Below are 25,985 nucleotides of genomic sequence, written 5' to 3'. Positions count from 1 at the left end.
CTCCCTAGCATCATCCACTGACTGCTACCCACTGCCTCTCCCTATTGTTGGAGGGCGCACATTTATAGTTTGCAGGGGGGTGCTTAACACACTAGTACTGGCCTTGGCCCCACCCCCACATGGCGTCTCTAAAGGGGACATGAACAACTGCTAATAGACAAGGAGCTTAAATTGCAGACCGCAGCAGGCGGATCCGATACAAAAAAATGGCTCAGCCAGGGGTGAAAGGGGCATGTCTTCTGGACCACCTTGCATGTGTAACTGCTATTAGTGCCCAGAATACCTGCTCCATCCATGCTACACCTCTGGTAGGGACAGCGCATTTGATAGTTTTACCTTTTACAGCTCCCTCATCTATTACATATCACAGCAGCAAAATAGTTATCTGTACTGCATATACATACAAGCTCAGATTTATCAAGCCTTGAAGAGTGATAAAAATTGCACCCAGATAAAGTACCAGCCAATCAGCTTCTAACTGCCATGATACAGGCAGGGCTGTCTTAACAGCAGTGTAGGCCTCTGGGCACAGCAATGCACTGGGCCCCCTACCCATCTTCCAGCGGTAGGGGTGGGGGGTGCTATCAGCGGCAGCTTTGATGTCCCGCAGGCGGTAGGAGTTGTTCTATCTTCTGATCAGCATGTAGGACCTTGAGCAGTAATTTCTGCTAATTACTCCTTTACCGCACAGATGGGGCTAAACTGTAGAAGGGGGAATTGGGCTGGATGAAGAAGCCCTGGTACAAAACTTCCAGGGTGGTAGGGGGTGTTTAATACATAGAGGAGGGGTGGATAGTGGAGTGGGCTTAATATTTATCATTTTCCGGTGGGAGGGCAGCTTGCTTGACTGCAGATATCTCAAGTTCCTGAAAATATATTTCTTAGATATGAATGGGATAAAAAAACTAGAGTCCCACCTTTCAGGAGGATTTGGGGACTTGGGGATCAGAGTTCAGTAGCTAGAGCAATTCACCAACAAAAATCTAAAACTGCATATTAGGTGAGTGGAGCTGGAGCAGGGACCAGCTGCTTGAAGGCTGATATCTTTGGTTCTGGGCATAGTTGAGACAAGCTGCCAGTGTCCACCAAAAAGGGGAGAGTCCCAGCTTTTGGATTATACCCTCAGGAAAACTCTAACTCAGACAGAACCCGAGATATATGGCTGGGAAGAGCAATTAACAGGCTTGGATGGGGACCACTGCTTTCAAGTCAGATAGCTTCGGTTCCTCAAGGCCGATTTTCAAAAATCTGGTACCCCTGGAAAGAGGGGACCCTCAGCTATCAGCCTAGGGCCCTTATACTCCTGGGGCCCTTGGGCAAGAGCCCATTGAGCCCATACAAAAAGACGGCCCTGGATACAGGTTGCGTTTGAAAAATGACAGCTAGGAGCTGGTTGGTTGGTACTTTATCACCGTGCAATTTATCACTCACCAAGGCTTCATAAATCTGGGCTACAGTCTCATGCTCACAAATGAGCACAGTCTAGTAGCAAGAGAGGGATATGAAAATGTCTCTTCAGTGATACTGTAGCCCACTGGCTGCTGCAGTTTATGACGGCATTAGATATTAGGGCCAAGCTCTGAAAAAGCTGAGCTTTTTGGAGCACGGTAAATTTTCCCAAACAGCGGTCCCCACTGAGAATACTGGGGACTACTTTCTGCAGCACCAGTTTTCCTAATCTAGGCGATAGCTCTGATATCTAATGTATTATATTTTTCTTAGATTACTTTATTACAAACACCTGTACATCTGCTTGTTAATATTTAATCAATAAATCAAGGGAAAGCAATTAAATGTATAAATACATGCAGATTTGGTCAAGAGATTCAGTTCTTGTCCAAGAAAAGTGAATTTGACTGTAGGATGATTCTTGGTGCCAGATGGCTTAATCAGCCAGAGATGCGGCTTATAACACTGTGAATGGGATATAGTCAATTTACCTACAATCAAAATCCTGATGGTCAAGATACTGACAACCACTGACCGACGGTCAAAATCCCGACAAGGTAAAAATCCCGACATGTTCAAAATACAGACATTTAAAATACTGACATTTAGAATGACAACTGGTCAAAAAGTCGACATGAGTTTTTCTTGATTTTTTCATACTTTACCATCCCAGTGGATCTGGAGGGGGAAAATAATAGTGTGCCGAGCACAGCGAGGCACCGTGCCTGAAGCATGGCGAGCGAAGCGTGCCATGCGAGGGTACGCGACACACTTATACGGTGTCCATGTCAACTTGTGTTGACATACACACCAAACACAATGAAAGCCTGTGTCGACTTTTTGACCTGTCGACATTTTAAATGTCAGTATTTTCACCTTGTCGGTATTTTAAATGTCCGTGTTTTCACCTTGTCGGGAGTATGACCTTATCGTGATTTTAACCAGGTTGGGATTTTGACCATGTTGGGATTTTGACCGTCGGTCAATTGTTGTCTGTATTTTGATCGTCGGGATTTTGATTGTAGGTATTTCATACTAAAGCACTGTGAACACAGCTTCCACTGATAGGCATTGGTCAGTTAATACTCTATTCCATATATTCTTAAGAATAACTCCACCTCTCTGTTGAGGTATTCTCCACCATTGTCAGATCTTAAGGTCTTGAGCCTGTGACCCGTTTGATTTTCTATACGTTTCTGGTGAACATAAACATCACAAAGTATCTGTATCCACTTACTGACTTCCATTGGACCTCTCACATTGGTATTACTATTTACTATTTCAAGTGGTGCTGTAGCACTGCTGACTGACTTGGGAAATGGTTGACACATTGTTTCCCTATTATACAGTTCTCACATACGGGATTTTCTGTATAAGTCACTGACATTCCTGTTACCATGCCATTCTGTAGCTTCTGAACACTGTTGTATACAAGGTGACCACATTTTCTTTGCCAGAGTTCCAGTGACTGTGACTCAGTTGTCATCACTGCATAATAAGAGATGTACAATTGCTGACATTTTGTGCTTGTAGCTATGACTGTCCATTTTCTGTTTTGCACTATCCTTTAGTGAAGTGAACTCTGTGGCCTCTGTGACCAAAGACACTTACTTAATGGCTATAAGATTTGTTTCCATTTCTGGTATGTAAGCACGTCTTAGATCTCTGTGACTTTTGTTCCAACTCTCATTTAATTTTTGCATCTTTTGTAGCTGTAAGTACTTGATTGCCAGTCCATTTGATTGTGATAGGGTCACATGTGGTTACTGTGGTGGACCGCTCCTCACTGCTGTTGAAATGCTTTGTTGCGCCCTAATCCATATACCCACGATCTTTACTGGATCTATCTGTAAAACTCAGAGCTGACTCATCTTTGTCATTGCATTTCTGGCTTTGCATAGGATTCATATTCTTCAAATGATATGTGACCTATCTTGTGACAATTGTATAACTTAAACTTGCATGTTCTGATTTGTTTACTTTTTATATCCAATGCAGTAGTCTCAGCATTTGATAGGGCACACATTCTTGGAACTGTAGTATCTTTGCTCTGACTGTGTCTGTGGTTAATTTTGGTGTGATTGCTTCCAACACCACAACTAGGAAGTCAAACTCACGTGTCAAGTTATTTAGCATTCTGTAGCAATATCTTCATCATCTACTTCCACTCCAACATATATTAGTTGCTGAGAAACAGACATAATTTTGTCAATGTCACCCATGCTGCAACTTGGTGTTGTAAAATGCACTTCTTAAACGGGGAAGTGGTCACAATGCCAACACCAGAATCCCGACTAGTGGTGGAATGCCGACACCAGAATACCGGCGTCATAGGCTATTCTCTCTTTGTGGATGTCCACAACACCCTTAGAGCTAGAATATAACCTGTGCGAGTGCAACGCACCACTGTGCCCACAGCGTGGAGAGTGCAGCGAGCCTGCAAGGGGCTTTCTAGTGCTCGCCCCACTGCCGGCATACTGGTGGCCAGGATGCCGCTGTCACTATACTGACAGCTGGCATCCCGGCCGCCGGTAATTGATACTGAACCCCTTAAATGTATTCTTCTCATGAGACATACATCCAGTGGCGTAAATTCGTCCCAGTTGCCTGGAGGCAAGAAAAATATATATAGATAAATGTATTAACATTTCATTGTAATTTATTTGAAATTACACATTTTTAAGCAATCATACACAGTATTAGAACCCATGACCAGTTACACAGAAGACAGACACCTTACTGATCAAGCTGTTTGCTCCTGTAAGCAAGGCTGCAGATTACTAATTATATGAAGCTACTTAGAATTTCCTATTCAATTTATTTCTAACTATATGAAGTTACGTGTAGTAGTCAGAGAAGTAACTTCATATAGTTAGAATTCTCATATGTGCTACACAGGAGCAGATAGCTCCATCAGTAAGGTGCCTGCTTCCAGTGTAATAGATCATGGGTTCAAATCCTGGACATGACACTTTTAAATGTGCATCTATAATAAAGAGGGTGTGACTTGTAAGGTGCAGGGACTAGTGGAGGAAGGGAGATGGCCACGGAAGAGATTGTGGTGGCTGTCAATTAACTTAATTAAATGGTGTCGCTGAACACAGGGGAAGGAGAGGTTCCCCCCTACAGAGCAGAAGTCCGACGGCAGCCGACTCCATTGCCTCCCACAGTTACGCCTCTGCCTACATCCTGGTATGCTACCTGCATTTCTGTCCACATGTCTTTAGGTGACATCTTCCAATGTATTATAGAATACACATGTTGTTCTACACTTATACAGTAGTACCCATGACTCTCTCTATGTCATCTGGGTTTGGACTGTCACCGGGATCTACTGTCACTTTCCAAATTATTCATGCTTCAATTGCATTTCCATAGCAAATATACATGTTGTAGAATTCTATGCAGCTTTCAACTTAACAAACCCCACTATGGGTATAGCTCATGTATGCATGATTATTACAGAAATAAATGTGCAGCTTTTGTGCTCTAAACTGCTGCTGTACTTCTACACTGTGCTGTGTTCTATGGCAGTCTGTGTTGTACTTGTGCTCAAAATGGCATGTGTGTGCTGCTGTGGGCATTTTAGTAGCTTAATGTCAGTCCTCAAGGCACACTAACAAGGTTTTAGCAATATCCAAGCTTGAGCACAGATGGTTAGATCAAAATAACTGAGGTACTATTTAAGTCACCTGTGCTCAAGTATGGGCATCCTCAAAATGTGGATTATTAGTATGTCTTGAGGACCATGGTAGGGAACCCCTGGTGTACAGGCTTCAGGATGTAGCAGAGCTTCTGTACACACCAGTGGATGCCTTACATCTTTGATCAGCCCAGTTACTTAACCAGTGGGGTGGTTTTATTAAAGATAAAGCAGGTACAGCCATACTTACTGTTATACACACTGGTAGACGGAGCGGAGTGGGGTGTCATACAGTTCACCAGCTGTTGAGTGTATGTAGGTACCAAGTAGTAGTGCAGGATGTTGAAACAGTGGTTATGTGATAGGTAAACAAAGCTTGGTAGTAGCCTTGGCAGACACTTGGTACAGGCAATGAAGCTTCGCTGGAGGAGCAGCAACATGGAGTCTGCACAGTAGTGCAATCCACTTTCAACAATTCATACTTAGTATAGTTACATATAGACTAGCTGGAGCAATTTTGAATTTACGGTCATATATATATATTTATATATATAGAATCCTGCCTAAACCATGCTGCTGCACTCAGAGATTTGTAGTAATCCCACTGTATTCCCATCTATAGTTCCAATGTTTTGGTGCTGAGATACCCCTTTGTAAAGGTGAAAAGTTTATTACTACAAATCCCCACTGCGTGGTTTGTGCAGGATTCTATATCAAATTTATCAAGAGGGCACCGGAGTAATTAACCATTGCGGGTGAGTACCGGTCCAGTGAGGCGCCCCCTACAGCCAGGGCATCATACAGCAGCCGTTGGCTCAGCTGAGTTTCCGGAGCCCCCTGCGGTGTATGGGTCCAGAGGCAGCACGGTGTGTGTACCTTGGGGCAGTGTGGTGTGTTTGCCCGGTGGGAGAGAGTCCTGTGCTCAGTACCTCGGGATGTCCACGGATCATTGTTCCCGCCACTCTTGCTCTGTGCCTGGTGTCAGTCAGGGAATGTCTCTGCTCCCTATGCTCAGAGCGGACTGCAGAGGAGGAGTGGCTGAAGGAAAGGGGTGGAGCTACATAGGGGGTGGGGCAGCAGGTCCAACCTTTCTTTATCTGTAGATAGTATAAAAGTCCTTGTTTGTTTGTTTGGGCTAATCTGGAGAACCACTGGATGGATTTTAATGTATCATACACCTACACCTTCCTCAACAAATGCTCTATAGAATTGTAAAAACTACATCAAAATACATCTAGTATTTCTCCAGATTAGCCCGGACAAACAGACTCCTACCAGGGCTTTATTTTATACTATGTAAAGATATTAAGAGTAAAAAGTAAAACAATGAGGGAAATACATACTTATTGCATATTTTAAAGAAAATAAGGATGTTACTATTATTATTATTATTATTATTATTATTATCATCATTATTATTATTATTATTATATAAGTGTATATTCAATTAGGTTAGGTTACGTTCTGTGTATTCATTGCAGATTTCCTTCCCCCACGTTGCCTACTGTAAGTCTATGGAGTCAGATGGTTGGCACGGCCTTCTCTATTGCTATCGTTGGCTATGTGATTAACCTGGCCATAGGCAGGACTTTAGGAGCTAGACATGGCTTTGATGTTGATGCAAACCAGGTAAGACATCCAGAGTGCCACTCTTTATTGTCAGCTGTATCAAGGTTTACTCATATGAAACATTTTCTTAGCATTAAGAAAATTGGAAAGTATTCTACTCAACCACGAGTATTCAGTTCTCTGCAATATTTGGCTGAGCGCATCGCGAGAAAACTTGTAACCTTACACTGCCAATTTTCTTGTGCACTTCTAATGGATGCGAGGAAAAATTGGTGATGTCGATCAACGCAAAGTGCTTCTGTCTGAAGTTCTTACTGAACTGCACTATAGTATTGTATTGTGAACACACTGAAGTAGTTAATAGAATCCTGTTATGTTATAAAGCAGACCAAATTTTTCTGTAGGTGATATCCTTCTCATCTCATATTTGATAAATAACTTTTTTTGTTTTATGTGTATTCCCCCCCCCCCACAATGACCATAAAATTTAGTTTTCAAGCAAGTAGCAACTGGTGTAAAAGTTATACTAGTGCACCTGATAGATTGTGTAATGTACTAAATATAAGAAATACTTTCTTACAGGAAATGTTGGCCCTTGGTGGTGGTAATTTCTTTGGTTCATTTTTCTTTATCCATGTGATTTCCTGTGCGCTTTCTGTAACTTTGGCAGTGGATGGAGCAGGAGGAAAGTCACAGGTAAGGGCAAAGAATCAACTATAGCATCTAACAGCAGTTGTTCATATTTTAGAAATATATTGTAGGTGAAGTATAAAATATTTCATTTCACATACATTCTCTACATATTGAAATATAAGTGCTCACCTCTTAATACAAGCCCTCCGTGTAACTCTCTATACAGCTATTCTGACCACCCAGCTCACCTTCTTTGTTACACCCCTCTCTCAGTTTTAGACGGTAATCCCTCACAGGCAGCTCCCATTGGCCTTGTTCTCTCCTCCTAACAGGGCCACAGGGAGGGGTGTGCCAGTGGTGCCTTCACCTAGGATGCAGGGTCCTGGGTATAGGCAGATCCTATGATGTTAATAGGTGTCAGCGGTGTGCAAACGGATGTTAATTCACACGTTAGATAACTTAACCTGAGATTGGTTTATTATCCGGAAGAAAGCAAGTGCAGAGTGACACAGGGTTAATCCGTATTCAGAGTTAAGCAGCAGGTACACAATGCAGTATCTCCAGGTGCAGCCAGGAACATATGGGGTTAATGCATTGGTGGTGTATATAATATAAAGCTAGTGGTAGTGACACAGTGGTAGGATACACTTAGGGGCACGTCCTCCTCTATACAGGATGGAGAAGAGAAGATGCGCGGAGAACCATGCATATGCTGTAGAACACTTGTTCAGAGACAGAGGAGGCGCCTCCTGCAGTCTGTGGGTCCTAGGGCCCGGATAGGAGAAAAGACAGCTCATAGCGCTATCTCCCAACACTGAGGGATGGCACCGTCACTGCTTCGTGGCACCTGCTTCTAGCTAGCAGAGTGCCTGGAACGGCACTCTGAGGCCAGCAGCGCTGATTCAGTGCTGCTCGGAGCCAGAGCCGGCCCTAACCAATATGATGGCTGGTGTCCCCTAGCACTGCCACTAGTTCCGTCTCTTACCCTGCACCCCTTTCCCAGCACCATCACCCCTCATCCATAGCAGTCCTCATTTTGATGCTCCTACCACCTATATTTTAAATAGGAACAGTGCGCACATTCGGCGAACAGCCCAAAATGGAGCATGTTCTTGCTGGGAAGCGGCATGGCTACACAATAGTACCCCCAATTCAAATGACGCAACACAGTAGTGCAACTTTATTCACATTATATCATGCGATAGTGTCCTTTATTCACGATACATCACACAGTAGTACCACTTTACCTTATATACGTTACTCCTCACAGTAGTGCTCCTTATTCACATTACACCACACCATATTACTCTTTATTCACATTAGACCACACAGTAGTGCCCTTTCTATACATTATGCCACACAGTAAAGCACCTTATAGACATAATGCCATTCATTAGTAATGCCTTTATACACATAATACCACACACTAATGCCCCTTACAAATGACACACATTTTTAATGTCCTTATAAACATAATGGGACTTATACATTATGCCAACCTTTATTAATACCCTTATACACATAATGTCCCTTACACTAATTGCACATTATTAATGCCTTTATACACATAAGCACACACATATGCCGCACATTATTAATGCCCTTATACACATAATGACCCACATAGTAACTCTTACACATATGCCATGCATTATTAATGCATTGATACACATGACACACATAATGCCCCTTACAGATATGCCAAACACTATTGCACAACCAACCCACCTGTACACAGTACTAACACGGCTGCTAACACTGTGACCTCTGCTTAAATACAGATGTGTCCTCATATATCTTGCCTCAATACGTTATGCAGCAGGAGATGCTCGGCATAAGTCACCTAGCAGCTCTGCTAACGTCAGGCACTTTTTTTGCCAAACAATGCATCTTATTTGCAATACAATGTGTCTAAGACGCACAAGCAGCTTCTGTTGATTAAAATTATATGCGGCATGCCTATATTCTGTGTGTGACTGTGGCTGTATCTACATACAAAATGCTACATTACAGTGATTTCCAGGAATACACTGTAACGTAACATTTCATATGCTAATACTGCCGTAGTCACACATAGAATATAGGCATGCCGCATATCATTTTAATCAGCAGAAGCTGCTTGTGCCCCAAATGCCCTAGGTATTTGCCTAGTTTGCATATGCCTAGGGCCGACTCACCCAGAGCATCCAAAGGATTCTCTGTGCATGCACCATGAAGTGTGTAGAGTCGCCAGAGCATCTGGGCAGCTCTACATTCTTGTGTGACATCATGGGTTCAGGAGCAGGGCAGACACAGGGCCGCATTGAGCCCTACTCCACCGCTGTTTCCTAGCACTATTCATATCATCAGTGATTCTTTGTTACCCTGTCTCTATTTCCTCTACTGATGACTGTCTGTACTCTACTCACCTACCCCTTAGTTTTATCTGTTTATATCATTGTTTATAAACAGCCCTATATAAACCCTTCAACGAATGTTGCCAGGTTTGGAATATTAGTCCCAGACACTTAGAACAGGTTTATATTTATTATTTTTATCCCTAGGCTTTGTCTACTCTCCTCTCTATTTGAAATCTTTTTTTTATCATACAGTAGGCGATAACCAAAAAAAGAAGTGATCATTGCAGTATATATAGAATACAGTGACGTACAGTTGTATCCATGCTCATCTTTGCTGCGATGCAGCATGCTGCAACACGACTTGCTGCATGGTATGCCAGGTTTCGACTATTCACAGCTGGTGATCGCTCCATTAATTCCTAATGGAATTAATTGAACATTTGCTTGCTGCAGATAGTCACAGCCTAACATGCCCTGCAGAATGCCGCGATGCAGCATGTCGCATCGCGGCTACATCTGTATCTATAATAGGTGCAGTGTGAGTTCAGCGCACATGGGCCCCTGAGTCCAGGGGGGGCCACACCACACACACTGCACCAATTTCTTTAATATTCAACTCTCCGGAATCCCCATTGGTGGCAGCAACAGAGCACAAATCAAAGAGAAACGGTGGCCATTTTCCCTGCGTTTTGCACATGCCCAGTAGAGAACCGTGACATATTTCCAGAGACCTGCGCATGAGCACTAGTAGCTCAGCGCTGCCAGCTAGAGAGGAGGGGCACAGACAAGGCTGCATGCGGGCATTCTCCCCTCATAAAACGCCACCAGTGTTGGACTGTGGCATGAAGGGCCCACCCGGAGAATGCAGTGGTAGGGACCCATGCATAGAGGTGTGGCCAGTCTCTAGAGGGGGTTTGGCCAGTCACCACAGAGGCTTGGCTAACTATTAGCGAGTAGATGGTCTGGGCCCCTTGATAAATATATACAGTAAATACTGCGAGTGCATGCCCATAATACACCAGATTATTAACAACAATGCACTGTAGAAAATACACCATAGTCCTGTGCAGTATAATTTAACATATGCATAATATATAATTAGTGTACAGTCTGGAACCTGATCCCTAGAGGAGGAGGAGGAGGGGCCAACCGGTGGTTTCCCCTGTGCCCAGGTGGGCCAGTCCAACCCTGAACGCCCAGAGCCAATTGGGCTTTTTTTTAAACTAAATCTAGGCCTGGGATATTTAGAACTATGCCAATGTATATTAGGAGGGCAGAGACACAGAAAGAGTTCTCTGGGAGATTACCCTTACTGCCTTCTTGTCTTGCATGCCGCATTAGACACTATGGGGGTGATTTGCAAATGTGCATTATCTAACACTTGTGGCCTCTTTCTGTTGGTGATCCGGAGCATTTAGGTGAAAACACTGCTATAAGGTTATGCGGATGCCCTTTGGAGTGTAAGATGGATGCAGTTTTACAGTTGGCATACCCTATATGTATTTATATGCTTGATTTAATGTAGCACATATATTAAAGTGTGTATAACTCGAATTACAGTTCATTCCTGGAAACATAATTGTACAACTACATACATATTTATATATAGTAAAGGAGGCAACTTTTACGTTTTTCTCTTAATCACCCACTATATTGGCATAAAATATAAGTTGAAGAGTGATATAGCTCAGTGGTTCCCAGACTTTCTTGAAACACAGTAACCTAGAGTATTCAGCAAAAATTATTCAAATTAAGTCAGTTGTGTTTACCTGTCAACCCGAGGGTCCATTATTCGGTGGTGGACAGGGCTCTTTGTCCACATATTTTATGATTGGCAGCCATCAGCAATAACTTTCCTACCACATTGACCATAAAATAATTTGATTTGGTCCTGGACCACCAACCTGCAGCGCAGCTGCAAGTGCCATGGGTGCCACTTATATATCCCATGTGTGTATAGATAGATAGATAGATAGATAGATAGATAGATAGATAGATAGATAGATAGATAGATAGATATAGATATATATGTGTTATTTTATAGCAAATTAGATAAGATGCTGGTTTAGATCATATCTGTATTTGTTCTTCCACAGATGGCCAGTTTCATTGTTATGATGGTGGTTATGATAACTATGTTGGCACTTGGAACCTATTTGAATGCCCTGCCCAAGGTAGACTTCTTTGCATGTTTTTAAGATTGCATGATATACCGGGGTTGAGTTCGAGATGCAGGCAGTTATATTACCAACACTGGCATCCCAACTACTTGAAATCCTGACGGGCGCAGGAGGCATCCAACCCTACTCCTTTCCCTCCCCCTAACCCTCCCTCCCTGCAGCCTAAACCTAACCCTCCCTCCCCGCAGCCTAAACCTAACCCTCCCTCCCTGCAGCCTAAACCTCCCTTGCCGCTGCCTAACCCTAACCTCCCTCACCACAGCCTAAACCTAACCCTCCCTCCCCGTAGCCTAACCCTCCCTCCACGCAGGCTAAACCTCCCTTCCCACGGCAAAACCCTAACCTCCCTCACCACATCCTAAACTTAACCCTCCCTACCCACAGCCTATCCCTCCCTCCCTGAAGCCTAAACCTCCCTTCCTGCGGCAAAACCCTAACCTCCCTCACAACAGCCTAAACCTAACCCTCTCTCCCCGCAGCCTAAACCTCCCTTCCCACGGCCTAGCCCTAACCAACCTCATCACACCCTAAACCTAACCCTCCCTCCCCGTAGCCTAACCCTCCCTCCACGCAGCCTAAACCTCCCTTCCCACGGCAAACCCCTAATCTCCCTCACCACATCCTAAACCTAACCCTCCCTACCCACAGCCTAACCCTCCCTCCCTGCAGCCTAAACCTCCCTTCCTGCGGCAAAACCCTAACCTCCCTCACCACAGCCTAAACCTAACCCTCTCTCCACGCAGCCTGAACCTAACCCTTCTCCTGCAGCCTAATACTAACGCTAAGCTCCCCGGTATCCTTATGTTCTGGATTCAGCCTTGCGGGATGCCGACATCGGCATTCTAACAGGTGTCAAGATTCCGGTGTCGGCATTCTGACTGGCGGTATCCCGAGCACTGGGATCCCAACTACATCCTATATAGAGTAATATGCTTTTCTATTGCTTACTAATATAATATAAATATAGCCTATAATCATTCACATTTGTTATATAATTGGCATTCTCAAGATTCAATATCATCATAATGCCCACTTACTGTACATCTCCAATAACTCTATTCCATCTTCCACATTCGCACATGTCACATTCCCAGCTTTCCTTACTTCTCTCTTTTAGGCTGTCCTAGGAGCCTTGATAGCTGTGAATCTGAAGACTTCTTTGAAGCAACTTGCTGATCCTTTTTACCTTTGGAAGAAGAGCAAGCTTGATTGTGTAAGTCATTTTTGTTACAATTGAAACTTAAAAAATCTCCTATATAATAGCCCTGTGATTCTGTGCCTGGGTTTCTAACGCTGGGCGTGGCTAGGAGCTCTCATTGGGTTAGTGGCAGGTCTATCACACCCAGCCCACAGCTGATTGGGCGAGAAACGCCCTCCCACACAGGTTACGTCCAATGGGAGGCTCTGCCCTTTGCCTGCTGTGTTTTCACAGAGCAGGATTAGCAATGGGACTGATGGAGCTGCAGCTCCAGCCCCACACCCCAAAATAGTCCCACTGCATCTGCAGCATCATACCCTCCAACACTTTACACATAAACATTGATACACATTCGAAAAGGGGGCGTGGCCACGGGTACAGCCGCGTGGCCACGCCCCTTTTCCTATACTTTCAATGGAAGCTTGGAGAGTCAAAAAACGGTACAGACCATAAAAAAAGGGACTGTACCTGCCAAAAAGGTGCAGCTGGAGAGTATGCCACTGCATCTGCAGCAAGTCTCTGTGCTGCATATAGGGTAAAAAACAATCCTTTTACTGCAGCGTCCTATGGGGGTCATTCCGAGTTGATCGTTAGCTGCATTCGTTCGCTGTGCAGCGATCAGGCAAAAACCCGGCACTTCTGCACAGGCGTATGCAGCGCAATGCACATGTGCGGCTTACGATTACAACGAACGATGTAGTTTTACACAGGGTCTAGCGATGATGCTTTTCAGTCGCATAGGCAGCCGCAGAGTGATTGACAGGAAGTGGGCGTTTCTGGGTGTCAACTGACCGTTTTCAGGGAGTGTTTGGAAAAAAAAACAGGCGTGGCTGGGCGAACGCAGGGCGTGTTCATGACGTCAAATCAGGAACTGAATGATCTGAAGTGATCGCAAGCGCTGAGTAGGTCTGAAGCTACTCTGAAACTGCACAAAAATTTTTTGTACCCGCTCTCCAATCCCTTTGTTCCCACTTCTGCTAAGCTAAAATACACTCCCAGTGGCCGGCGGCATAGCGTTTGCACGGCTGCTAAAAACTGCTAGCGAGCGATCAACTCGGAATGACCACAAATGTCCTGCTGCCAGGACATTTGCCTCCGGCATCGACAATCCCCACTCCCTAGCCGCACCGCAGGTGGAACAAAAGCTGCTGCGGCCACTGGCATAGATGTGTATGAAAGCGGCGCACCGGAAGACTTTCATAGGCCTCCCTGCGCCGCATACTCTCTGAGCCCAGGAGCCTGCTCTGCGTGTGATGTCACAGAAGTGCCTCCCCACCACAGCCGCACCCAGATCCCCAGAGGACCTGACTCCGCAACACAGCACCTGGCCTGCCGGCCTGGAAGCCCCGAGATGGTTAATGTAACGGATAGAGAGGGTGATATCGTGGAGGGTAATGTCTGGATGCTGAATCAATGTAAAAGGTGACAGTGCTGTGCAGTGCAGTGGGTGTGCAGTCTGGCCCGGTGCTAGGGTGTTCGGCGCCCCCTCCAAACTATAAATTTGCACCCTCGCATACTTTACAAACGCACAGCGCACATAATGACCCGGACTACCACCCGTGGCACCCACGCACCCTCCCCCACCTGCGGCACCACCGCAACCGCCCCTCCCGTGGCACCCCAGGATCCCATCCGCCTCTTCCCCGCACCCCCTACTCCCCCAACCAAAGCACCTACTAGGTGATTCACCAGGCCCTGCGTGCGCTGTTCACGCCGTTGCAAAGGTCTTCCACCCCTTAACCAATGCACGCCCTTTGTCCGTGCAATATTTAACCACTCACACAATTATGATTGGATGTAATACTCCATATAATAAAAATATTGCACAAGGGTGTGCAAGGGTTAAGGGGGCGTAGCCCCTTACGACGGTGTGAAGAGCGCCCGTAGGGCGCGATGAATCACCTAGTATATATATATATATATATATATATATATATTTAGAGCTGATATGAAATATGCAAATAGAATATACTGTCAGTAAATTCCTTACAACTCTGAGGTCATCTTTTATTATAAAGAATAAACCAAGCAAATGGGATTATCTATGTAAATGCCATATTCAAGCCTAAATTAAATGTTAATTCTTTAATCAAACAGTACATAAAAGGTCTAGAAAAAATGCATATAATACACATTAGTAATGCTAAATAATGTATGAACACCTGTAAATATAATCTGAATACATGGTGAGTTCTGATGTCATCACTCATAATTGGTTTTTATACTATACCACCTCTTCAATTGCTAGCAGGTAAACCTCAGTGAGCAGTGAATGAGTTCTGAGGCCAACGCATGTAGGCCCTTATTCCGAGTCGTTCGCTCGGTAATTTTCTTCGCATCGCAGCGTTTTTCTGCTTAGTACGCATGCGCAATGTTCGCACTGCGACTGCGCCAAGTAATTTTGCTATGAAGATAGTATTTTTACTCACGGCTTTTTCTTCGCTCCGGCGATCGTAGTGTGATTGACAGGAAATGGGTGTTACTGGGCGGAAACACGGCGTTTTATGGGCGTGTGGATAAAAACGCTACCGTTTCCGGAAAAAACGCAGAAGTGGCTGGAGAAACGGAGGAGTGTCTGGGCGAACGCTGGGTGTGTTTGTGACGTCAAACCAGGAACGACAAGCACTGAACTGATCGCAGATGCCGAGTAAGTCTGAAGCTACTCTGAAACTGCTAAGTAGTTTGTAATCGCAATATTGCGAATACATCGTTCGCAATTTTAAGAAGCTAAGATTCACTCCCAGTAGGCGGCGGCTTAGCGTGTGTAACTCTGCTAAAATCGCCTTGCGAGCGAACAACTCGGAATGAGGGCCGTAATTGGAAAGTATACTGGCCCAAGAACATAGGGGGGTCATTCAGATCGCTAGAGATCAGATAGTCGCCGCTTACAGGGGAAGTGTGTTTTTGCTGTGCAAAAGTGCGAACGCATGTGTAGCAGAGCTGCACAAACTGATATTGTGCAGTCTCTGCACAGCCCAGGACTTACTCAGCCGCCGCGATCACATCAATCTGATCGGGACCGGATTGGATGTCAGACACCCTCCCTTCAAACGCATCCTGCTTGCGTTTTTCCGGATCTCCCTGAAAACGGTCAGTTGCCACCCACAAATGCCCTCTTCCTGTCAATCTCGTTGCGAACACCCGTGCAAATGGATCCTTCCCACAATCCCATCACTGACCGACGATCCCCATTGCAGCCGTCCGTCACACCTGAGTATTGCGGTGCATACGCATGTGCAGTTCGGTTCTGATTACCCGCTGTGCAAAAACGCACAGCAGCGATTAGATCTGAATGACCCCCATAGTCCCACAACACAGACTTAGCAAACCAGGTGATGGGAAACTTGGACAGGCTTATCAAAGAAACAATAAAAATAGAAGTGCAAGTGGAAACAATAAAATTATTTCCCAAATTCTCATTTGATTTGTGAGACCCAGTCCAAAACTTCTCCAGAACTAAGAGAAAAGATATAGGAAACCTTTGTTCTTTCAGATGCGAATGCCCAGGTTTCAGCTGAAATTGAATCAAATACTGGTTTGAGAAACTCTTTGCAGTCCTGAAAATAGCTAAAGTATAGACTTATTTATTTTACAATAAATAGCACTCACCCTGCAGTGTCCGGCCTGTCACTGAGTTCAGTGATGGACCAATTTTTTTTCTTTACCGGACTTGCTTCGGTCCACGATTTAAGTTCCAACCCTCATTGCATTTTGTCCCGCCCCCTATTCAAAGACTGCTAATGACGTCAGTAACCTGTAATTCTTGGTCTGCGTGTGTGTGTGTGTGTGTGTGTGTGTGTGTGTGTGTGTGTGTGTGTGTGTGTGTTTGTTTCAGGGAAATGTAGGAAGACAAATAATGTGTGTGTGCGTCTCTCTCTCTCTATATATATACTGCCTGATGACGGGCAAAACAAGCCCGAAACGTTGCAGGAATTTGTGATGTGAATATTTTAATATTTGTTTCAAGACCACTGAGTGCCTTATTTCAAAAGTATATGACATCAGTCGGCACTGCAAATAAAACTAAAACATTTGCTCAAGCTGCACAAATAATCGTGCTAATATAGATGCACTCTGGAGGCTTTTCAGATGAGCAAATAGGATGTATTCAGACAGTAACAGCATAGCATGGTGTCAAACGTTGTTGGGTAGATGCTAGAATCAAGTGGGCTAAGGGACCTTTTCCGTCTGGGGGAGGAGTCACGACACAAGGGGGTGGAGCTAGGCCATACTTGCCTACTCTCCCGGAATGGCCGGGAGGCTCCCGAAAATCCCCTGATCCGCCCCGTCCCGCCTCCGGTCCACCTCCTCCCCACGTCACAGCCTGCCCCTGCCCCCCTGCTGATCCGACCTGGCTGCTCTCTCCCGCAGAGAGCAGCCAGAATGTCGGCAAGTATGAGCTAGGCCAGCGGGATAGTTCCTCTACTATCCACGCCACCAACTATTACCTTTAGTAATCAGGTGGCGAGCGGAGCGAGCCACCGAGCCCGAAGCGTGGCAAGCGAAGCGAGCCCGCGAGGGTACTTTTCGGGTACCCTGTTCGGCCGTAGCTCCTCCCCCATGTGACATGTCTCCTCCCCTAGATACGTCAGAAGGTCTCTTCTGCCACTTCGATATAGTACCAACCACGTTGTTGGGGACACAACCCCTTCCTCAGGACAACAAAGAGGACAAATCCAGGACAAAGCCTCCTGAGTGCCGTTTGTATGCAAATATATATATATGCTTTCTGTGCACGTCTGTGGCGGGTTACCATGACTACAATTTTACTACCTATTGCCATAGGATGTTCCAATATCTTTTAGCACTTACTTCCTGGTGTGACGTTTGTATTAGTTTGGCTGGTTGCTATGATTCCACTGTGTCACTTCCGAACGCTGCTCACTCCTGGTTTATTGCGGTGTCTATGGTAACGCCACATCACTTCCGTTTTCTGGAGCCGCGGCTATAGGTGCAATGTATTTAGAACACAGGTGAGTCTGTTTTGCATCCGGCTCTAGGTATTCAAGGGTCCCAGTTTGTATGTGTCTTTGCTGATGATTAAGGTGTTTGCTACACACCGAAACAGCTGTCGAGCTGTACACATGCAGCAGGATGACTGGCGTTTATACTATGCCCTGACACTATGGAAAAGTACTCCATTGATTTTATGTTTCTGTTGCTTACATGTCTGTGAGTGGTGTAGTATGGCTGACCGGCGGTCAGCATACTGACGCCAGGATTCCGGCAGCATACTGACGCCGGGGAGGGGTGAGTGCAGCAAGCCCCTTGCGGGCTCAGTGGCAACCTGCAGTCACCACGGGTTCTATTCCCACTCTATGGGTGTCGTGGACACCCACGATTTGCTGACCATCAACATAGTGAGGGGGTGGGATGTTGGTGGAGGTCATGTGACCGTCGGTCTCCTGACCGATGGTCACATGAATACCACCCGTCTGTGACCGGTCTCCACATCATTGCTGCTATCTACCTTAAATGGATTTTTGAATGGATGCACTTTTGGTGAGTTAGAAAGTTTACATGTTTGGATGTTGCTTGCTTCTCTCCTCTTTGCATATTTACATTTATAAGCCTTGCACTCCTAGTGATTGGACTTTTAAGTGGGTGCGGCTTGCCTCATGCTATATACTGTATATATATATATATATATATATATATACACACACACAGGGGCGTAAGTTCATGCCAGGCGCCCAGAGGTGAAATAGAAGGTGGCCCCCCAGTGGTTCCTGCTTGCACATGTGCTGACGTCCCAGTGACTTGCCAATGGTACATCTGGGATAATAAAGATTCCTTATTGCTAATTGTGCCGATAAGGAATAAATGCTCAGAGAGAGATAAAATTGTAAGAGAAGTACCAGCCAATCTGCTTGTGCCTTATATTTTACAGGCTGTGTTTGAAAAATGACAGGAGCCAATTGGTTGGTACTTTACAGTATATCTCACAATTTTATCACTCGCCAAGCTTTGATAAATACCCCCCTTAAAAGTTTTGTTATTGTTATAATAATAATAATAATAATAATAATAATAATAATATAATAATGAGTACATTTGCATTTTCTCAAAACCAACTTCTGCTTTCCTTTCTTTCCTCATATATAGACACAGCAAGAAAAGTGTAGATCACAGGTTCTCAAACTCAGTCCTCAGGACCCCACACAGTGCATGTTTTGCAGGTAACCCAGCAGGTGCACAGGTGTATTAATTACTCACTGACACAATTTAAAAGGCTCACAGGTGGAGCTAGTTATTTCACTTGGGATTCTGTGAGGAGACCCGCAAAACATGCACTGTGTGGGGTCCTGAGGACCGAGTTTGAGAACCTGTGGTGTAGATCATTCTGACTGCAGCAAGTCACTATGAAATGAGTGGAGAGAGACCTTTTCTAGTTGAGAGGTGCCCTCAGCCTTTCTCTCTTTCTTAGGGCCCCTCTCACAGCGGGGAGCCCGGCGGCAAATGTCTCTGGGAGTTACGCCACTGTGGGTTTGTGTGTGTGTGTGTGTGTGTGTGTGTGTGTGTGTGTGTGTGTGTGTGTATGTATATATATATATATATAATTATATATATATATATATATATATATATACAGTGTTGGACTGGAGTATGAAAGGCCCACCGGGGGAATGCAGTGGTAGGGGCCCATATTTAGGGGTGTGACCAGCCAACAAAGGGTGTGTGGCCAGCCTCCACAGAGGCTTGAAATGCACAATAATCTTGTGCAGTGTAATGCAACATATCTACCATGTATAATGCAAGTGCACAGTCTGGAACCTGATCCCGAGAGGAAGGAGTGGGCCCTCAGGCAGTGGGGCCCACTGGTGGTTTCCCCTGTACCCCTGTGGGCCAGTCCGACTGTGTGTGTGTGTGTGTGTGTGTGTGTGTGTGTGTGTGTGTGTGTGTGTGTGTGTGTGTGTACAGTTGTGCTCATACGTTTACATACCCTAGCAGAATTTGTGATTTTCTGGCCATTTGACAGAGAATATGAATGATAACTCACAAACTTTTCTTTCACTCATGGTTAGTGGTTGGGTGAAGCCATTTATTGTCAAACAACTGTGTTTACTCTTTTTAAATCATAATGACAACAGAAACTACCCAAATGACCCTGATCAAACGTTTACATACCCTGGAGGTTTTGGCCTGATAACATGCACACAAGTTGACACAAACAGGTTTGAATGGCTACTAAAGGTAACCATCCTCACCTGTGATCTGTTTGCTTGTAATCAGTGTGTGTGTATAAAAGGTCAGTGAGTGTCTGGACTCCTGAAAGAACCTTGCATCTTTCATCCAGTGCTGCACTGACGTGTCTGGATTCTGAGTCATGGGGAAAGCAAAAGAATTGTCAAAGGATCTGCGGGAAAAGGTTTTTGAACTGTATAAAACAGGATAGGGATATAAGAAGATATCCAAGCAATTGAGAATGCCAATCAGCAGTGTTCAAACTCTAATTAAGAAATGGAAAATGAGGGATTCTGTGGAAACCAAATCACGGTCAGGTAGACCAACAAAAATTTCAGCCACAACTGCCAGGAAAATTGTTCGGGATGCAAAGAAAAATCCATAAATAACTTCAGCTGAAATACAGGACTCTCTGAAAAAAAGTGGTGTGGTTGTTTCAAGATGCACAATAAGGAGGCATTTGAAAAAAAATGGGCTGCATGGTCGAGTCGCCAGAAGAAAGCCATTACTACGCAAATGCCACAAAGCATCCCGCTTACAATACTCCAAACAGCACAGAGACAAGCCTCAAAACTTCTGGAACAAAGTCATTTGGAGTGATGAGACCAAAATTTAACTTTTTGGCCACAACCATAAACGTTACATTTGGAGAGGAGTCAACAAGGCCTATGATGAAAGGTACACCATTTCTACTGTGAAACACGGAGGTGGATCGCTGATATTTTGGGGATGTGTGGGCTACAAAGGCACTGGAAACTTGGCCAAAATTGATGGCAAGATGAATGCAGCATGTTATCAGAAAATACTGGAGGAAAATTTGCACTCATCAGCCCAGAAGCTGCGAATGGGACGTACCAGGACGTTCCAACATGACAATGATCCAAAACACAAGGTCAAGTCCACCTGTCATTGGCTACAGCAGAATAAAGTGAAGGTTCTGGAGTGGCCATCTCAGTCTCCTGACCTCAATATCATTGAGCCACTCTGGGGAGATCTCAAACGTGCAGTTCATGCAAGACAGCCCAAGAATTTACAGGAACTGGAGGCTTTTTGCCAAGAAGAATGGGCAGCTTTACCATCTGAGAAAATAAAGAGCCTCATCCACAACTACCACTTCAAGCTGTCATTGATGTTAAAGGGGGCAATACACGGTATTAAGAACTGGGGTATGTAAACTTTTGATCAGGGTCATTTGGGTAGTTTCTGTCATTATGATTTAAAAAGAGGAAACACAGTTGTTTGACAATAAATGGCTTCACCCAACCACTAACCATGAGTGAAAGAAAAGCTTGTGAGTTATCATTCATATTCTCTGACAAATGTCCAGAAAATCACAAATTCTGCTAGGGTATGTAAACTTATGAGCACAACTATATATATATATATATATATATATATATATATATTTATAATTTTATTTATTTATTTATTTTTAAAAAAAAATTTCTTTAATTCTTTTTTTCAATCCAATGTACGGCACTCAATGGACTTCTCTGTATAAGAATTCAACAACAATGGCTTATCATAGCAACGTTTCGGGTTTATTACCCTTTTTCAAGCAGCATCCAAGTATATTTGACATCGAAGACAGTTTAAATACCCTTACCTCTGGTAGAAGCGCTGTTAGCTCCCTCCCGCTTCCGGCTGCACTGGTCAGACTTCCGGGTAGGTCAGTAACATCCGGCGGCTTCTGCCTGACCGGCGTCACCATGGCAACCCGTGGTTGCTAACACAAACAACGGGTGTCTTGTCCCACCTCCGGCCAGAGCGCATCCGTGCACCGATTCTTCACCCGGAGTCATGTCTTCGCACCAATCCGTAAGTTAAGTCATGAGTCCTCCAGTGCCTACACCAGCAAAAAACAACACCATTATATGTGACAGAACAATTACAACACATTAAAGATATCCAGCACATCACCAGTATAAAAATAGCATATTTACAATATGTGGCAGGAAATAGGAATATCAATACGAACTTCTTCCAGGCTACATAAGTGCATATTTTCCAATCCTCTTGTTAAACATTAACTCATATTGTCAAAACAGATACATGATTATCTTTATACCTATAGAAAGACACTTAAAGTCAACTGGTTATGCAATCCTCTGGGTTTTACTGTATCGACTATATGGATCCATTTAGCCTCACCTTGCAGCAACTTTTTGTGGCTATCCCATTGCCTGCCATCATCTGGGATGTGATCAATTATTATGTGTCCCAAATTTGCCATGTTATGTCTGGCTTCTTTAAAGTGCTTTGCTATTGGCTGATCTGATCCTGTACCACTGATGGCTGCTCTTATTGCAGATCTGTGTAGTGCCATACGTTCTCTTCAAGAGCGTGTGGTCTTACCCACATAACATAACCCACAGGGGCATTTAATTAGATATACAATATATGAACTCGTACATGTCAAAGCATGTCTAATCTCATATCTGCGCCCTGTGTGTGGATCAAAAAAATATTTACCCGCCATCATGTGACTGCAGATGGTACAGCCTGTACACTTATGACAACCATTGCTCCGTTTTGTGTTACCATCTCTAGCTTTATTCTGTCTAGTAACATCAGTATGTATAGTCCAATTTCGGATATTCTTGCCTCTCTGGTAACAATGTCTAATCAGCATATGTTTAAGACTTTTCATTTCATTTTGTATAACCGGCCACAGCTTCGTACTCACTTCTCGGATCTTACCATGGGCTGTGTTATACCTGTGCACCCAATTAAGGGAATTATCTGTATTCTTTTTGGTAGTTTTCTTTAATGTTTCAGCACAGGGTATACATTTGCTGTTCTCAAAGTATCTTCTTTGTAGCCTCTGGACCTGAACTTATCCATCATTTCCTCCAGGCTCTGATCTAATAGATTCTCGTCACTAGTTACCCTTCTTGTTCTTAAAAATTGAGAATATGGTAGACTATTGATTGTAGCCTGGGGATGATAGCTGTCGGCTTTTAGTAGGGTGTCTCTATCTGTCGTCTTGGTGTCCATTAACATGTTGTACTAAATCTTGAAATTCAGAGAGGGCACCATTCCAGAAAAGGATCACATCATCGATGTATCATTTATAAAACACTATACGATCCCTAACCTCACGGTTAAAGAACAGAGTTTTCTCCACCACTACCATGTATGCGTTGTCATAGATTGGGGCCACATGTGACCTCATTGCACACCCAGAACACTGTTTGTAATATTGGCCATTGAAATAAAAATTATTTTGTTTAAGTACCAATTCAAGCAGTAAGAGAAAGAAACTTAGTTCCGGTCCCTCATATAAAGGGTTGTCAGTAAGTAATAGCTTCACAGCCTCTAAACCTCCCTCATGGGGGATGTTGGTGTACAAGCTATTGATATCAAGTGTACACGGCCATGTATTGCAAGGCAATTCATCCAATGTCTGTAACTCCAACAACAAATCCGTCGTATCCATCAAATATGTGTACTCCGCCTGGACGCATGGTTGTAAAAAATTATCTAAATATTTTGAAATATTACTAAATAGTGAGTCTCTGGCTGAAACAATTGGCCATCCAGGCGGGTTACACATACTTTTGTGGATCTTTGACAGTGTATACAAGAACGGCACTCTTGGTGCCTCAACTTTAAAAAATGAACATGTATTAGCATCTATAATGCCATCCAATGTGGCTTTATCCAAAATTAAATCTATTTAAGCCTTACACGTGTCAGTAGGGTCTCTAGGTAACAATTGATACACATTCTCTGCAGTTAATTGAGAGTAAATTTCATCACCGTATTTATCAATGTCCATAACCACCACCCTCCCCCCTTTGTCTGTGGCCCTTATTGCAATGTTATTGTTCCCACTGAGATTTCTCAATGCTTCCCATTCTTCTTTGGTCAAGTTATTCCTATGGGGTCTAGGGGTTTTTTGGTCATTAAGGACCTGAACATCCAGGGCCTTCATGAAGCAGAGAATGGCAACATTGTTAGAAGCAGATTAAAATTTTGACTTCCTTTTAAATGTAGCGCCTTCCTTAGCTGCTATGTTGTTCTCTTGTCCATCAAAGAATTCTCTGAGTTTGAGCTGTCTATTTAATCCATATTGATCCACTCTCCATTCAAATAAATTAAACGTACGAGGCTGTGGCTGGTTATACAAAAACAAATTAAAAGTCTTAAACATATGCGGAGGCTAAATGGATCTATATAGTCGATACTGTAAAACCCAAAAGATTGAATAACCAGTTGACTTTAAGTGTCTGTTAGGTTCCTGGTGCTCAGAACAAGGGAGATGTTGCGTAGTGAGTCCAGAGCACCAGAACGTGACGCTGAAATAAGGTGTGGTGTGAAAATAGCCCCTAGCACCCTACCTCCATTGTTTCACCCGTGTGGTCAGTTCACGCCTGAGTGACTATGGTTTCTTGGGCCCACGGCAGCCGCGTTTGAAGGGCGGATTAGGTCTGCCCAACTCCGATGCCCCCAGGTCTTAGAGTGAGACAAGGCGTGAACCGAGACAGGATAATAACAAGGGGACCTCTAACTAAAGCAAACAGAAGGCTAGGGGCTACTAACAACCCTAAAACTAAATATATGTGCGGCATGCCGCCAAAGGAAAAGAACAACAAAGGAAATGCTGTCCACACGCCGACACAATTCTGTTGTGTACCGGCGGCGACAGCATAAGCAGAACCCTCTGCAAAACACCAGTAACAAATATAACCAAAGAATACTGCGGCCTAGGCCGACGGACTCGGCAAAGCCGCTACTCGCGGAACCGGTACAAATACTGGCAAACGGACAGGAACCCCCAATGTAGCCGACACAGACTCTCAGAACCGGAGGACAGGCAGAATCCCAAACGACAGACCGGTGGACACCAAAAGCCAGATACTCGACCAGGCACAGACAAAGCCACAGGACTTCTGGACAGGAACGCTTCACGGCAGGACACAGGATCAGACACTGGAACCGACACTGGGATCAGACACTGGAACCGACACTGGAACCGACACTGGAAGCAGCTAGACAGACACTGCTAGACAGGAGCTCAGGAACTGGCAGGGACTAGTTCAGAACTCAAGAACTCTGGAACTGTCACCAGCGTCTGTGTATTACACTGAGCCAGAATATAACGGAAAGTCCTAATTAATTATGTTGTGCAGCTGCCCTGCTGCACAACTGAGAGGTGCAATTAACAGACGGGTGAGGCTGAACACATGGGAACAAGCTGCAATTACACATACTCACCACCGGCAGCAAACAAGAGTCTTCTTAAACCAGAGCAACGGGAAATCCTGGCCTGCAAGACAACTATAAACATAAAATAGGAATGAACCACTACCTGTGGTTCATAACAGTACCCTCACCTTAAGGGTGAGCTCCGAACACCCCATGACACCCACGGGGAACATAAACAGAAGTATAACATAAAATACATAACCAAAATGCAAAACAGGAATGAGCCACAGCCGTGGCTCATAACAGTACCCCCCCTCCCTCTTGAGGAGGGGTCAACGGACCCCAAAATTCAGTCTTTCCAAAATAAGGGGTACAAAATAAACCCTGACATACTGGTCTAACAGGCAAGAAAACAGAAACAAGCTGTGGCATTGTAACAGTGCCCCCCCCCCCCCCCCCCTTGACGGTGGCCACAGGACACAAGACAAGGAAAAAAATAAACCTTTTTTTTATATATATATATACACCACAAGGCAAGAGTCAGCAATATTTCTTTTTCTTCTTTTTACCCTGTGCTTGCTTGGCGACACCAGGAAAGGAAGAAATCTCTGGCTCAAAAAATTCTTCAAAACATATAG

At 44.4% G+C, this 25,985-nt stretch overlaps 1 protein-coding gene across 1 annotated transcript in view; it reads left to right on the top strand.

Moving 5' to 3' along the window:
- SLC26A9 (solute carrier family 26 member 9) overlaps positions 1 to 25,985 on the top strand; it is a 194,533-nt gene that overhangs the window by 5,605 nt on the left and 162,943 nt on the right. The window contains exons 8-11 of the mRNA XM_063955157.1: positions 6,574 to 6,721; positions 7,244 to 7,357; positions 11,730 to 11,807; positions 12,931 to 13,026. Of these exons, the coding sequence (XP_063811227.1) occupies positions 6,574 to 6,721; positions 7,244 to 7,357; positions 11,730 to 11,807; positions 12,931 to 13,026 (436 nt within the window). The remainder of the gene's footprint in view (positions 1 to 6,573; positions 6,722 to 7,243; positions 7,358 to 11,729; positions 11,808 to 12,930; positions 13,027 to 25,985) is intronic.

This window comes from Pseudophryne corroboree, chromosome 2 (genome assembly GCF_028390025.1).
Source record: "Pseudophryne corroboree isolate aPseCor3 chromosome 2, aPseCor3.hap2, whole genome shotgun sequence".
Lineage (NCBI taxonomy): Eukaryota > Metazoa > Chordata > Amphibia > Anura > Myobatrachidae > Pseudophryne > Pseudophryne corroboree.
The sequence above is the reverse complement of the archived record's forward strand: the minus strand, read 5'-3'. Positions and strand labels throughout refer to the sequence as shown.